This window comes from Carcharhinus amblyrhynchos, chromosome 15, assembly GCF_965287045.1.
Source record: "Carcharhinus amblyrhynchos chromosome 15, sCarAmb.v2.hapA, whole genome shotgun sequence".
NCBI classification, from domain to species: Eukaryota; Metazoa; Chordata; class Chondrichthyes; order Carcharhiniformes; family Carcharhinidae; genus Carcharhinus; species Carcharhinus amblyrhynchos.
The window spans coordinates 2,959,751-2,974,813 of record NC_137338.1 but is presented as its reverse complement, the minus strand read 5'-3'; the positions used below and the strand labels follow the sequence as shown (position 1 = coordinate 2,974,813).

Sequence of the window (15,063 nt, the reverse complement as noted above, 5' to 3'; positions counted from 1 at the left end):
TCTCAAAATGACTCTCATCGAAGTGTGTGCTGAGACAGTGAATATTGAGAAACTAACTATCAACTGTGTAAACAGATGAAGAAGGAGCAGGAGTAGGCCATTCAGCCCCTCAAACCTTGCTACCATTTCACAAGATCTTGGCTGATCTGGTAGTAATCTCAAGTCTGTGCTCCATTCACTCCCAATAACCTTTCACCGCCTTGCTTACCAAGAATCTATCCACCGCTGCCTTTGGCATGTCAGCTGTGACTCTCACCAATTTTTACAGGTGCATCATAGAAAGCATTCTTTCTGGCCATAACACAACTTGATGTGGCCCCTGCTCTGCCCAAGACTGCAAGAAACTACAAAAGGTTCTGAATGTAGCCCAATCCATTAGGCAAACCAGCCTCCCATCCATTGACTCTGCCTACACGTCCCGTTGCCTCGGAAAAGCAGCCAGCATAATTAAGGACCCTATGTACCCCGGACGTTCTCTCTTCTACCTTCTTCCATTGGGATAAAGATACAAAAGCCTGAGGTCACGTACCAACCGACCTAAGAACAACTTCTTCCCTGCTGCTGTCAGACTTTTGAATGGACCTACCTCGCACTAAATTGATCTTTCTTTAAGTTGATCTTTCTCTACACCCTAGCTGTGACTGTGACACTACATTCTGCACTCTCCCTTTCCTTCTCTATGAACGGTATGCTTTGTCTGTAAAGTGCATAAGAAATAATACTTTTCACTGCATACTAATACATATGACCATAATCTCACTAGTTACTTCTTTTAAGACCCCAGGATGAAGTCCAACAGGGATTTATCAGGGCACAGCTCCAATAATTTGCTCAATATCACTTCCTTGAGGATTGCAATTTTCCTGAGCTCCCTCCCTCCCATTTGCCGAAATACAGCTATCTCTGGGATGTTAGAACAAAGAACAGTGCAGCACAGGATCGGTCCTCCAAGCCTGCGCTGATCACATTGTCCTATCTATACCAAGCGCTCATATCCCTCTATTCCCCATCTGTTCCTGTGTCTATCCACATAAGTCTTAAATGTAGCTAAAGTATCTGCCTCACCCACCTCACTTGGCAGTGCATTCCAGACTCCCACAACCCTCTGTGTTAAAACCTCCGCCCGCACTTCTCCACTGAACCTTTCCCCCCCCTTATCTTGAACCCATGCCCTCTTGTAATTGTCATTTCTGGGAAAAAGCTTCCAACTGTTCACCTTACCCATACCCCTCATAATCTTATAAACTTCTATCAGGTCGTCCCTCAGCTTCTGATTTTCCAGAGAGAACAATCCCAGTTTATTCAATCTCTTGTATCCTCTGTGGTGAAGACCGATGCCAAATTCACTTCGTCCTTATTACCCACTATTAATTGTCCAGACTCACTTTCTATAGGACCAACACTCACTTTGTTAATTTGCTTCTTTATAAAAAAAATTATAGAAACTCTTTGGCTATCTGTTTTTATATTTCTGGGTAGTTTTCTCTCAGACTATAATTTTCATCTCCTTGTGAGTCTTTTAGTCACCCTTTTCTGTTCATTATATTCTGTCCAAACTTTTGAACTTCCATTTTTGCACACTTACAAGCATGAGGTTCTTTCACCAGGCTTGCTCTTGTTCTCAAGCGATAGAATCATAGAATCCCTACGGTGTAGAAAGAGGCCATTCGGCCCATCGAGTCTGCACCGATTACAATCCCACCCAGCCCCTAACCCCGTAACCCCACATATTTACCCTGCAAGTCTCCCTGACGTGAAGTGGCAATAGCCACTTAGCCACTTAGCATAGCCAATCAGCTTAACTGGCATATTCTTGGGAGGAAATTAGAGCACCCAGAGGAAACCCACGCAGACACAGGGAGAACGTGCAAACTCCACACAGACAGTGGCTTGAGCTGGGAATCAAACCCAGGTCCCTGGCACTGTGAGGCAACAGTACTAACCACCGTGCCACCGTACTGATCTTAGACATGAATACATTCATTCACGTAACTGCACCCACACACGGGACTACCCTTATTCATGCAATCGCAATTCACACATGCTCACAAGCACACACAACACATATTAAAAGCAAACAGTCCAGCCTGTCATGTGTAACCGCGCCACCATCTCGGAATTTGTCACTGAACTATATTATTCTGCGGCACAGAACAAATGTTCTTAGGACATGAGTTCAAATCCCACCACGGCAGCTGGTGGAATTTAAAGTCAATTAATTACAAAATTTGGAATATAAAACTGGTCTCAGTGATGGTGTCCATGATATTTCCAGATTTTATAAAAACCCATCTGCTTCTCTCCTTTAGCGAAGGAAATCTGCCGTCCTTACCCGGTCTGGCCTACATGTGACTCCAGAGCCACAGCAATGTGGTTGACTCTTAACTACCTCTCTGAAATGGCCTCACAAGCCATTCAGTTCAAGGGCAATTAGGGATAGACAATAAGTGCTGGCCCAGCCAGTGATGCCCCCATCCCAACCATGAATAAAAAATTCTCCCATACAAAATCAGCAAACTCAACTCAAATGGTGGGTAAAATTTCTGATCCTTATCTTGGTCTCAGTGACTGATGGCATGATGCATATTCCCAGCCAGCTATTACTCAGGATTTCCACTGGGGATAAGGCTGTGAGTGACTCAATTTTTAATGCCTTTAGCTTCACTGAAAATCAGATAGAGCCACCAACAAAGAACAGAACAGGTCCTTCAGCCCACCAAGCCTGCACCAACCATGATGCCTGCCTAAACTAAAACTGTCTGCACTTAGAGTCTGTATCTTTCCATTCCCATAAAGTTGTTGGCAAAGGAGTCAATGCCTTATCTTCTCTCCCCTCTTCTCTTCCCGCCCCATGCACCCTCCCCCAACCCCCCACAATCCACCCCCCCAACACCTCCCACACACCCCACCCCAGCAACACCTCACCAGATGGTTCCAGGTACATACGCAACCACCCTCCTAAAGTCTCAAAGGAAATTTGGCATGTCAGCTATGACTCTCACCAACTTTTACAGATGCACCATAGAAAGCATTCTTTCTGGTTGTATCACAGCTTGGTATGGGCTCCTGCTCTGTGCAAGACCACAAGAAACTACAAAAGGTTGCGAATGAATGCCAATCCATCACATAAACCAGCCTCCCATCCATTGACTCTGTCTACACTTCCCGCTGCCTTGGAAAAGCAGCCAACATAATTAAGGACCCCACGCATCCCGGACATTCTCTCTTCCACCTTCTTCCTTCAGGAAAAAGATGCAAAAGTCTAAGGTCACGTATCAACCGACTCCAGAACAGCTTCTTCCCTGCTGCTGTCAGAGTTTTGAATGGACCTACCTCGCATTGGGTTGATCTTTCTCTACACCCTAGCTGTGACTGCAACACTACATTCTGCACCCTCTCCTTTCCTTCTCTATGAATGGTATGCTTTGTCTGTACAGTACGGAAGAAACAATACTTTCCATTGTATGTTAATACATGTGACAATAATAAATCAAATCAAAACAAAGTCATGTTCAACCCCTCCCTGGTCCCCCCGCCCCCCGACCCACCCCACCCTCAGCCCTCCCCCTCCCCTCGGTGACAGCCTCTGCCGCGAACCCACCTGGCTGCCCTCCCTCTGCCAGAAGATGGCCGGCTGGGGGTTCCCAGTTGCCTCACACGTGAAGGTGACTGTCCGCCCAACTGCCACCATCTGGTCCCGTGGCTTCACTGCAAATTGCGGCGGAGCTGGTGGGGGCAATAAAAAGTAAGAGAGATTACCACAGGACCCACCAAAGGTCACAACATAAAATCACAGAATCATCGACACAGCACAGGCTGTGCTGTCTCTTTGGAAGAATCACACTGCACTGAAGGAGGCCTTTTGGCCCATCAAGCTGGTGCCAGCTCTTTGAAAGGTCTATCCAATTAATCTCACTTTCCCACTCTTATCCTAAAGCCTTGATGATTATTCCCTTCAAGTACTTAACCAATTTTTTTTTGAAAGCTCAGATTGAATCTGCTTCCACTGCCCTTTCAGGCAGGACGTTCTACATCACGACAACTCGTTGCATGAAAACATTTCTATTCATCCACTGATAGAGTCTTGCTGGCTTGTCTAATCTTGACGTCATGTGGAAACCATGCAGCTAACTCATTGATTCATTCCTTCCATTCAGTTTGCAAGAGAGGGTTGGATAGGCGTGGGTTGTTTTCTCTGGAGCAGGGAAGACTGAGGGGCCGACCTGATTGAGGTGTTCAAGATTATGAGGGGCATGGACAGGGTGGATAGGGAGCAGCTGTTCCCCTCAGTTGAAGGGTCAGTTACGAGGGGACACAAGTTAAAAGTGAGGAGTGGGAGGTTTAGGGGAGATGTGAGAAAAACTTTTTTTACCCAGAGGGTGGTGATGGCCTGGAAAACGCACTGTCTGAGAGGGTGGTGGAGGCATGATCCTTTTAAAAAGTACCTGGATGAGTACTTGGCACTTGGCCATAACATTCAAGTCTATGGGCCAACTGCTGGCAAGTGGGATTAGGTGGGCAGGTCAGGATCTTTCATGCATTGCTGCAGACTCAATGGGCCAAAGAGCCTCTTCTGCACTGTACTATTCTGTCATTCTGCGATTCTTATCCCAAGTCCCGATGTTTACATTTCCAATTTTTTTTTTTAAAAAGACATTTGATCACCAACAAGAGAAAGCTTCTGGGAATTGCAAACGCCAGCTACACGGTAACCCTGTGAGTTCCCAACATTGCAGGAGCAGACACAAATTTACTGTGAGATTGTCACCAGTTCAGCCACAGCTGAATCCAATTCTGGGTACATAAAAGATGAGGTTTTTGGGGTCGGACAGAGAGAAGGCTCATCCCCTTTTTCCTCTTGCTCTGCCCCTTTCTGTTTGGCTCACATCCACCTGGATAGAGTGGACGTGGAGAGGATGTTTCCGCTAGTGGGAGAGACGAGAATCAGAGGGCACAACCTCAGGCTAAAGGGATGATCCTTTAAAACGGAGATGAGGAGGAATTTCTTCAACCAGAGAGTGGGGAATCTGTGGAACTCTTTGCTGCAGAAGGCTGTGGAGGCCGGGTCATTGAGTGTCTTTAAGACAGAGATAGATAGGTTCTTGATTAATACGGAGATCAGCGATTATGGGGAAAAGGCAGGAGAATGGGGATGAGAAGGAAAATCAGCCATGGTTGAATGGCAGAGCAGACTCGATGGGCCGAGTGGCCTAATTCTGCTCTTATATCTTATGGTCTTTTGGCCTTACCCCTTGTTGCCCCTTGTGATGTCTTGCCCTCAGGCTGGGGGCAGGATAATTGCATATGAATGGTTCCAGGGATGAGGGACTTCAGCCTTGTGGAACACCTGAGGTTAACAAAGAGATCCGATAGAGGTATTTAAAATCAGGGAAGATTTAGATAGAGTAAATAAAGAAAAACGGTTTCCAATGGCTGAAGGGTCACAACAAACAGAGGACACAGATTTAAGGAGATTGGCACAAGGATCGGTGATGACGAAACCAAAACCTTTCCTATGAGTATGAAGAATCTGGAATGGTGGATGCGGACTCAATCTCACAAAAGGGAACTGGATAGATACTTGAAGGAGGTAAAGCGGCAGGGAAAGTGGAGATGTGGAAATAAATGTCCTTTAAAAGACCCGACAGAAACTCGACGTACAGGTAGGACTGAGAACATTTCATTAGTCATCAACATAATCAAAGTGGACTTTCTGCAACTGCTATCCATATAGAATCATAATCTACAAAATGAGGCCATTCAGCCCATTATCCCTCTGCTAGCTCATTGGCAGAGCTATCCAATTAATCCCACACTCCTTCTCTTGCCCCACAGTCCTGCAAATGTTTTCCTTCTCAAGTGTTTCTCCCATCTCCTTTTGAAAGTTCCTATTAAATCTGTTTCCACTGCCCTTTCCAACAGCGTATTCCAGATCACCACCACTCACTGCGTAAAAATGTATTTTTTCATGCCATTCTTTTGACAATTGCCAAGAAAATGTTGATAAATTAACTCTTTAACTGCAGCGATTAGATTCCATCTTACTTTGGGACTGGATAGCATTCGATGAAATTGATGATATGGCCCTCAACAAAAGTTTGCAGCTACCAGATCAAAAATAAAGCAGTGATTCCGATTTAAACCTGCATTCAGGCAGGGCGGAAATACATCTTCCTGCCCTTCTCTGTGTCACGTCCTTTGATTCAATGTCTCTCACTGGTGGCATTAACCATTCTGCAAGGATTGATAGCTGAGATCACCTTATACCTCAACTTTCAGTCTGTGTGAGACATGTGTGTCTATTGCACGTGTGTGTGTGTGTGCACATATGTATGTGCATGTGTGTGTTTAGATGGGGGTGTGCATGTGCCTATGTGTCTGCGCACATATGTATGCATGTACACATGCAAACATATGGAATATGTATGTATTTGCATGTGTGCACACACATATGTATGCACGTGTGTGCATGTGTCTGCTCATGTGTGTGCACACGTGCCTGTGTATGCATGCACATGTAACACATGTGTGCTTGCATATGTGTGTGATGTCTACTTGCACATGTGTGCGCGCAAATATGTATGCATGTGTGTGTTTGCATGGGTGTATGTATGTGCCTATGCATGTGTGCACAGGTCCTCCCTGATGTGTATGCATGTGGTGCATGCATGTATGGGCACATGTGCATATACATATATATGCACATGTGTGTGTGTGCATGTGTGCATGTATCTGTGTATGCATGCACATGTGTGTATGTGTAACATATGTTTGTTTGCACATGTGTGTGTGTGCGCGTGCGCATCCATGAATCATTTTACCCCAGGAAGGGAGCATAGCAGAGACAAGTTCTGACCCGCTCTTCACCAGCTGTGGCTCAGAGCAAGGTAGTTGTGGGTGAAAGTTCTTGCTCTGGAAACTTGGGCGCAGAATTCCAGGGTGCATTCCTAAGTGCGATACCGAGGGAATGCAGCACTGTCAGAGGTGACATGTTGTGCACCAAATATTTAACCGAGGTCCATCCTGATGGGTGTAAACTATCCTAAATGCACTGTTTCAAAGAACGGCAGGAAAGATTCTCCCCCATCCCGCTGTCCGCGACCGGTATTTATCTCTCAAACATCATCACTAAAAGATCATTTATCCCATGGCAATTTGTAGGAGATGTAGCACACAGATCGCCTGCCACATTTCTCACAGCGGTGACGATCCTTCAGAACTATTTTACTGACTGCAAAACTCACTGGGATACCATGGACGAAGTGATATAAATGCAAGGTTTTTGTTTCATTTTAGGGACTATCCTTCTTGTGAAACATTTGAGTTGCTTTCCCACAGAGTGCGTGATCACCATCCTCATGCCCACTCAGAACCACAAAGTCTTCTTGGAAAACATCGTTGACCTCATTCCGTGTTGAAACCTGTGGAGAAATTTGTTTTTTTTTCCCGCAGTGAAGGAAAACATATTTTTACCTTATCACTCTGAACAACATTACTCATACTCCCCTCTCAGCTTTTATAAAAAAAACAACACTTCCTGTTGCTTCCCGTGTGTTGCCAGGGACAACAGAACCATGTAAGCAGATTGGTTGGTTGGTTGGTTGGTTGATGAGGAATGGAAGGTTTGGATGAGATGAGACGGGGATTCCCGGTCAGAATGAAGTGCGGAGAATGGCAGATGAGATTTCAACTTACCAACTGACCCAACTGGAACAAAACAGAACAGGTAAAAATGAATAAATGAAACAATAGAGTGAGTCACAACAGTGTCAACAACATTGCAAAAAAGACAAGAGATCTGTCACTTCAAGCTGTATTTATACACACTGGATAGTCAGAAGCTTTTTCCCCGGGGTGGGAGAGTCAATTACTAAGGGGCATAGATTTAAGGTACGAGGGGCAACGTTTAAAGGAGATATACGAGGCATGTCTTTTACACAGAGGATGGTGGGTGCTTGGAACTCGCTACCGGGAGGTAGCGGATGCAGGTACGATAGTGAGCTTCAAGAGGCATCTTGACAAATACATGAATAGAATGGGAATAGAGGGATATGGTCCCAGGAAGGGTAAGGGATTTTAGTTCAGTTGGGCAGCATGGTTGGTGCAGGCTTGGAGGGCCGAAGGGCCTGTTCCAGTGCTGTAATTTTCTTTGTTCTTATTTCACCTTCTTCACTCTGGCCAGCATCGCCCCGACTTTGCACAGATGATAGCGGGGCATTGTGTTCAAACCAGTTTGACACAGCTCCATCGCTTCAGAGCGCTGGGAAGAGACAGCCATGCTGGTGTGGGACTGGAATCACATATACGGTGGAATTTGATGGCCTCACTCATCGCAAAACCGTAAAATCCTGCCCGAGGTCAACGGATCTTTCTGGGTTCCTCCCCTCGCCCGCTCCGTTCCCTGTGATAGGCGGGATGGTTAAGTGCTGGCCATAGTGTGGCAGCAGGTATGAATGGCTTCATTCTTTCCCCAAAGGGACAACAGTGAAGCTGTTCCTTTTCTCTTTAAAGAAGAATCCAACTGCCTTGTGGTGATGTTAATTACAATTTCAAAATTCTCAAATGACATCAGTAGTAATTGAACCATGGACCAAAGCCACCAATCCTCATCTGTCAACTCCTGTGCAGGTCCGAGTAAGAGTTATGTAGAAATCTACATTCCATTTTGGGCAACGCACTCCAGGAAGGCTACATTAACCTCATTGTTGACCAGAATCATACCTGTGTAACAGGTTTTATAAATATGTATTCCCCCCGAGTATAGATGATTGAGGGGTGATCTGATTGAGGGGTTTAAGATGAGTAAAGGAATTGATAGGGAAAGACGGAGAAATAAGATAATGAAGGGGATGGATAGGGTAGAGGTGGAGAGGTTCTTCCCGCTCAGAAAGGACAGCAGGACTAGAGAGCACAGCCTCAAGATAAGGGGGGGCAGTTTAGAATGGAGTTGAGGAGGAACTTCTTCACTCAAAGGGTGGTGAATCTCTGGAATTCTCTGCCCGTTGAAGTGGTGGAGGCTGCCTCGCTAAATATATTTAAGTCACGGGTAGATAGGTTTTTGGTAGGCAAGGGGATTAAGGGTTATGGGGAGAGGGCGGGAAAGTGGAACTGAGCCACGACAGATCAGCCATGATCTTATTGAATGGCGGGGCAGGCTCGAAGGGCTAGATGGCCTACTCCTGCTCCTATTTCTTATGTCCTTATGTTCTTAAATTATTTCCTCTGTTGGGATGAGGTGACATTATAAAATTTGGGCCAGGGTAATTGGGGGGTGATATCAGGAAGCTTCTTCACACAAAGGCAAGCGGAAATCCGGAACTTTCTCTCTCACAGTGAGGCTGGGGTTCAAGTGAAAGAGTCAATACTGACGTTGAGGGATTATTGTTGGATAAGGACATTAAGGGTTGCGGAACTAAGGCACGTGGACTGAGTTAAGATACAGATGAAGTTTTGAAGTTTATTTATTAGTCGCAAGTAGGCTTACATTAACACTGCAATGCAGTCACTGTGAAAATCCCCTAGTCGCCGCACTCCAGTGTCTGTTCGGGTACACTGAGGGAGAATTTAGCATGGCCAATGCACCTAAACAGCACATCTTTCGGACTGTAGGAGGAAACCGGAGAACCCGGAAGAAACCCAAGCAGACACGGGGAGAATGTGCAAACTCCACCCTGACAGTGACCCAAACCAGGAATCAAACCTGTGTCCTCGGTGCTGTGAGGCAGCAGTGCTAACCACTCTGCCCTGCTGTTACCCAAGATCAGCCAAGGTGCGATGGAATGGAGGGGCGGTGAAGGCTCAATGGGCCGAATGGCCTCCTCCTCCTGATCTGATGTGCCTTTTCACTCAAACATCCTGCTCAGACTTAAGCACCAAGCTGAGATTGGAAGGATGGACAAGTCAGGTAGCTTGTTCCTTCGCTGTATTCCTGGTGAGACTCAGTACTGAGGGGTGCACAAAGTAATGGACATGGGGGAGGGGGGGGCGCGGTGGTGTTGGGGGTTGGGTTGAGGGGCGTGCAGTGGGGGTATGGAGAGAAGGAGAGACAATATAAAACACAACTGGAACTTGCAATCCTCCCTGAAGAGGTTTGCCAATTGGCTTATTTCACAGGGAGTATTTCTTTTTGCCCCTGTTCTGGGAGCCTGGCTAACCTGCAGTCTGCCAGACTGCATTCTGTTTAGGGTGCTGTGGAGTTGCTGAATCATTTGTTGACTTGGAATCAGTCCTGTGGGCGGCATGATAGCACAGTGGTTAGCACTGCTGCTTCACAGCACCAGGGACCTGGGTTCGATTCCTGGCTCGGGTCACTGTCTGTGTGGAGTTTGCACATTCTCCACATGTCTGCGTGGGTTCGGTTTCCTCCCACAATCCAAAGGTGTGCGGGTTAGGTGGAATGACCATGCTAAAATTGCCCCTTAGTGTCCTGAGATGTGCAGGTTAGAAGGATTAATGGGTAAATATCTGGGATAAGTGAGTAGGCCTTGGGTGGGATTGTGGTCAGTGCAGACTCGATGGGCCGAATGGCCCTTTTTTGCGCTGTAGGGTTTCTATGATTCTGTGCTGTGTCCCGGGCACGGGCTGAACAGCGTAATGTTGCAGGTGGGACTGAGATAATCCCGCCCTCAGTCAGTTCAGACACTCGGGGGTTTACAGGCAGTGAGTGCTTCCATGGGCTGGGGCGTGGCCACATACAGTTAGTCAAACAAGAAGTAGCACGAGCAGATCAAACAAACAAAATCAGCCGGGTAATGTTAATGGCTGTGAGACAGGGGTGCCCTTTCTTTCGCTGGCCACGCACTGTTTGTAGCACTTAGAGTAAGGAGGCCTCTAACCCGTTTGATCGATGTCTTTTCGGGCCAGCTACAACACGCCCTGCAAAGCTACAGTTGATACAAGCATTGCTCTGACATTGCAGCAATCTGATAAACATGAGGCTCACTTGAGTAAGCTGCTTTTAAAGCTTGCAATCTCATTGTCACTGAAGAATGGGCATAAATTGGCTGCATCCATCAGGTCTAATGATTGCAGCTTGATGAATTTAACCGTGCTTCTCTTTCTGCGAGCTGTTTGTAAATGTGTATTGTGTCTCTGTCGTTATGTATCTGTGTGCTGTCTCTATTTATCTATGTGCATCTTTGTGTGCAGAGATTGGGAATGTATCGCTTGTGCGGTTTTGTGTGTCTTTTACCTCGATACGTTTCACATTTGTATGCATTCTTTTTGTCAATGTTTTGTTTCTGCATGCTTTCTATTATAAGGCATGTTTGATGTTTGCGCGTTTGTGATTAGCAATTTTCTGTTCACGTATGTTTGCGTGTGGTTTGCATTTCCATGTTCGCGTGTGTGTTTGTGACTTGTGTTTGCATATTTGTGTTTGATTTGCATTTTGTTGATGTGGAGATGCCGGCGTTGGACTGGGGTGGGCACAGTAAGAGGTCTCACAACACCGGGTTAAAGTCCAATAGCTTTATTTAGTAGCACGAGCTTTTGGAGCACTGCCCCTTCATCACTCACTGGATGAAGGAGCAGCGCTCTGAAAGCTCGTGCTACCAAATAAACCTGTTGGACTTTAACCTGGTGATGCATTTTCACGTTCGCGCGTATGTGTGTGATTTGTGTTTGCGTGTCATTTGCAGTTTCATGTTTGTGGCTGTAATTTTACCGGCACGCCCTTCCCGATTCCACCTGCTCCAAGGCTTGGAGGACGGCATTTTCCATAGGCCTCAGGCGGGATCGTACAAACCTTGGGCAGATGCGCCAGTAAAATTCCACCCTGTATGTTTGCATGTTTGTGATTAGTATCTGCATTTTTTTTAAGTTTACTTCAAGTTTACAAGTAAGGCTTACATTAACACTGCAATGAAGTTACTGTGAAAATCCCCTAGTCGCCACACTCCGGCGCTTGTTCGAGTACACTGGGGGAGAATTTAGCACGGCCAATGCACCTAATCAGCAAGTCTTTTGCACTGTGGGAGGAAACAGGAGCACCCAGAGGAAACCCACACAGACATGGGGAGAACATGCAGACTCTGCACAGCATGCATTTTCTGTTCGCGTTTGTTTTTGTGTGTGATTTGCATTTTCTTATTTGTGCGTATGTTTGTGACTTGTGTTTGCATGTTTATGTGTATGCGTGTGTTTTTTGCTTTGGCACGTTGGATATTTTTCTGTGGAATTGCAGTTTTCAGAATATTCTGGAAACTCAGGCTCCCAAACCTTGGAGTGTGCTGCTTATCTCTGTGAATGTGGGAGAGTGAAAGGAGATTCCAGATTAGTTGTAACTCCAGACAAATGCAGTTCATTGAATGCAATGATATCAGAGATGGTTCATGGGTATAATGTGTTGCAATATGTTAAATCTGAGCCACAATTCTACTTCACTAGATAGCAAGTCATAAAACCAAGACAATTCCATTTGGATGCCTAGAGTTAGCTGAACTCCTACAGCTATAGCCCCAGGGACCACAACCCAGGGGCACTGAGATCAATTGCATTCCTCCCAGCAGTCACCCTGACTAGGGGCAGCGTGGTAGCACAGTGGTTAGCACTGCTGCCTCACAGTGCCAGGGACCTGGGTTCAATTCCTGGCTTGGGTCACTGTCTATGTGGAGTTTGCACATTCTCCCCATGTCTGCATGGGTTTCCTCCGAGTGCTCTGGTTTGCTTCCACATTCCAAAGATGTTTGGGTTAGGTGGATTGGCCATGTTAAATTTCCATTTATTGTCAGGACGATTAGCAAGGTAAATACATGGGGTTAGGGCGATAGGGCCTCGGTGGGATTGTTTCAGTGTAGGCTCGATGGGGCGAATGGCCTCTTTCCGTACTGTAGGGGTCCTATGATTCTAAGCGCAGGAACTGTCACAATCTCAATAACACACACATAACTGAACCTTTAGTCTCTGGGACAAGGAAGGAGCAAGGATGGTTTTTAAAAATGAATGGCAGAGCAAGATAAGACGCCTCATGCATGGGAAAGGAAAGATCACAAATATCACTGTCATACATTGTAATGTTTCGATATACTTCACCAAATCTGAGTGGCTGTAAAGAGACTGACTCTGGCTGTGATTCGGAAGAGGTGGAATGATTAAAACGGGACAAGATGAGAACGATTTCGCACAGAAAATGACATTTTGGGGTGCAGCATGTTAGCGGTTTGAGATATGACATTGTGAGTTTTTTGAAGGAACACATAACATGGGAAGTCTGGTCATCAACTCCTTCCACAAGTGGGCTTTCCTCACTTCCTGTCTCTGACTCTGTTGCAAACTAACCTTTTGTAAACTGACGTTTACGACCAAATTAAACCTGTTGGACTCTAACCTGGTGTTGTGAGACTTCTTACTGTGTTTACCCCAGTCCAACACCGGCATCTCCACGTCGTAAACTAACCAATACAGACTGATCACCGTGACCAATCCCCAGCTCCGTTACTGCCGAAAAGAACCAGCTGTTGACAAAGCTTTTCCTCCCGCACCAATCGGGACAAATTCAAGAATGCCAAATTTCAAACCATCACAGCGACTGGTTCCACAGGAGGAAAGGGTACTGATTGGTGGTTTATCGGCTCTGCTCGGTCCAGACTTCACTATGGGGAACTCTGGTCTCCCCTCTTTCCAGGGTCACTTCACAAAGGACGCAAAGTGAGCAGAGAATGGGTCACCGTGTGTGAAAGTATATCACTTTTAGCAAGTGTGACTGAGTGTGTTACCTTAAATTGGTTGTTAGTATAGCTATTAGCTAGTTTCCATTATCACTGTATCATGTAATGGCCAAATGGGAAGAAGGCAAACAGAATGGATTTTTAATTTGCTTTATAGAATAATGCACAGCATAGAAACTGGCCATTCGGCCCAGCCAGTCCATGCCGACCCTGGTGCTCTCCCAGCTAGTCCCAATTGTCCACGTGTGACCCATATCCCTCTAATCCTTCCCCATCCACGTACTTATCCAAATGCTATTGAACCTGCCTCAACCTGTTTCTCTGGCAGCTTATTCAGTGGCACAGTGGTTAGTGCTGCTGCCTCACAGCACCAGGGACCCGCATTCGATTCCCGGCTTGGGTCACTGTCTGTGTGGAGTCTGCACGTTCTCCCCGTGTCTGTGTGGGTTTCCTCCGGGTGCTCCGGTTTCCTCCCACAGTCCGAAAGATGTGCGGGTTAAGTGCATTGGCCATGCTAAATTACCCCTTAGTGTCCCAGGGCGCATAGTTTAGCGGGATTAGTGGAATAAATATGTGGGGTTACACAGATAAGGCTGATTTGGGATTGTTCTCAATGCAGACACCAAGGAATAGCTCCTTCTGTGAAGGATTCTATGATTCTATATACGTACCACCCTCTGTGTCAAGAAGTTGCCCCTCAGGACCCTTTTAAATCTTTCCTTTCTCACCTTAAACCTAAGATCCCTACATTTGATTGGATTTGCTTTATTATTATCACATGTATTGGGATACAGTGAAAAGTATTGTGTGCTATACAGACAAAGCATACCATTCATAGAGTACGTGGGGAGAAGGAAAGGAGAGGGTGCAGGTGGGTTTTGTATCATTGAGTGATGCTTTAACGACTGCCCCTTGCACCCCCCCTCCCCATGCAGGACGTTTAACCGGGAGCTGGTGGGAGTCATGGCCTCCCACCCTCCTCTATACCCCAATCAATCTGTCCGATTCTTGTCAAGCTCTGCTCCCCTACCCGGGAGAGGCAGCTGTCTCGAGAGGAAGGCTGAAGGTGAATTTAGAATGAGTTCAAATTCTTAAACTGCCTGCCACACTCTCTGGCTCATGAGTGCAGGCATCTGGCTGACAGGTCCCGGAACATAACCCCACCACCACTCTTCCCCGTATTGGTGCAGGAATCTGTGACCTCTGAGTCAAGGCACATTTGTTCTCAGTGAAGCATTTGGGCCATGGTACAGTGAACGGAACACCGCAGAAGGTGTGGTGAAGGCAAATTGTGAATATTTTCAAGTCAGCTCCCAGGAATGGAATGAATTGTTTATGTATTTCTACCTCAATCCTATCAGGTTTGATCTAAATCCTTGAATATTCTCAAGGGTCA

General features: G+C 46.2%; 1 protein-coding gene across 1 annotated transcript in view; it reads right to left on the bottom strand.

Moving 5' to 3' along the window:
• Positions 1-15,063, bottom strand: part of robo1 (roundabout, axon guidance receptor, homolog 1 (Drosophila)) — a 325,286-nt gene that overhangs the window by 72,302 nt on the left and 237,921 nt on the right. The window contains exons 7-8 of the mRNA XM_080203340.1: positions 7,696-7,707; positions 3,602-3,726 (exon numbers count right to left, since the gene is read on the bottom strand). Coding sequence (XP_080059466.1) covers positions 3,602-3,726; positions 7,696-7,707 — 137 coding nt within the window. The remainder of the gene's footprint in view (positions 1-3,601; positions 3,727-7,695; positions 7,708-15,063) is intronic.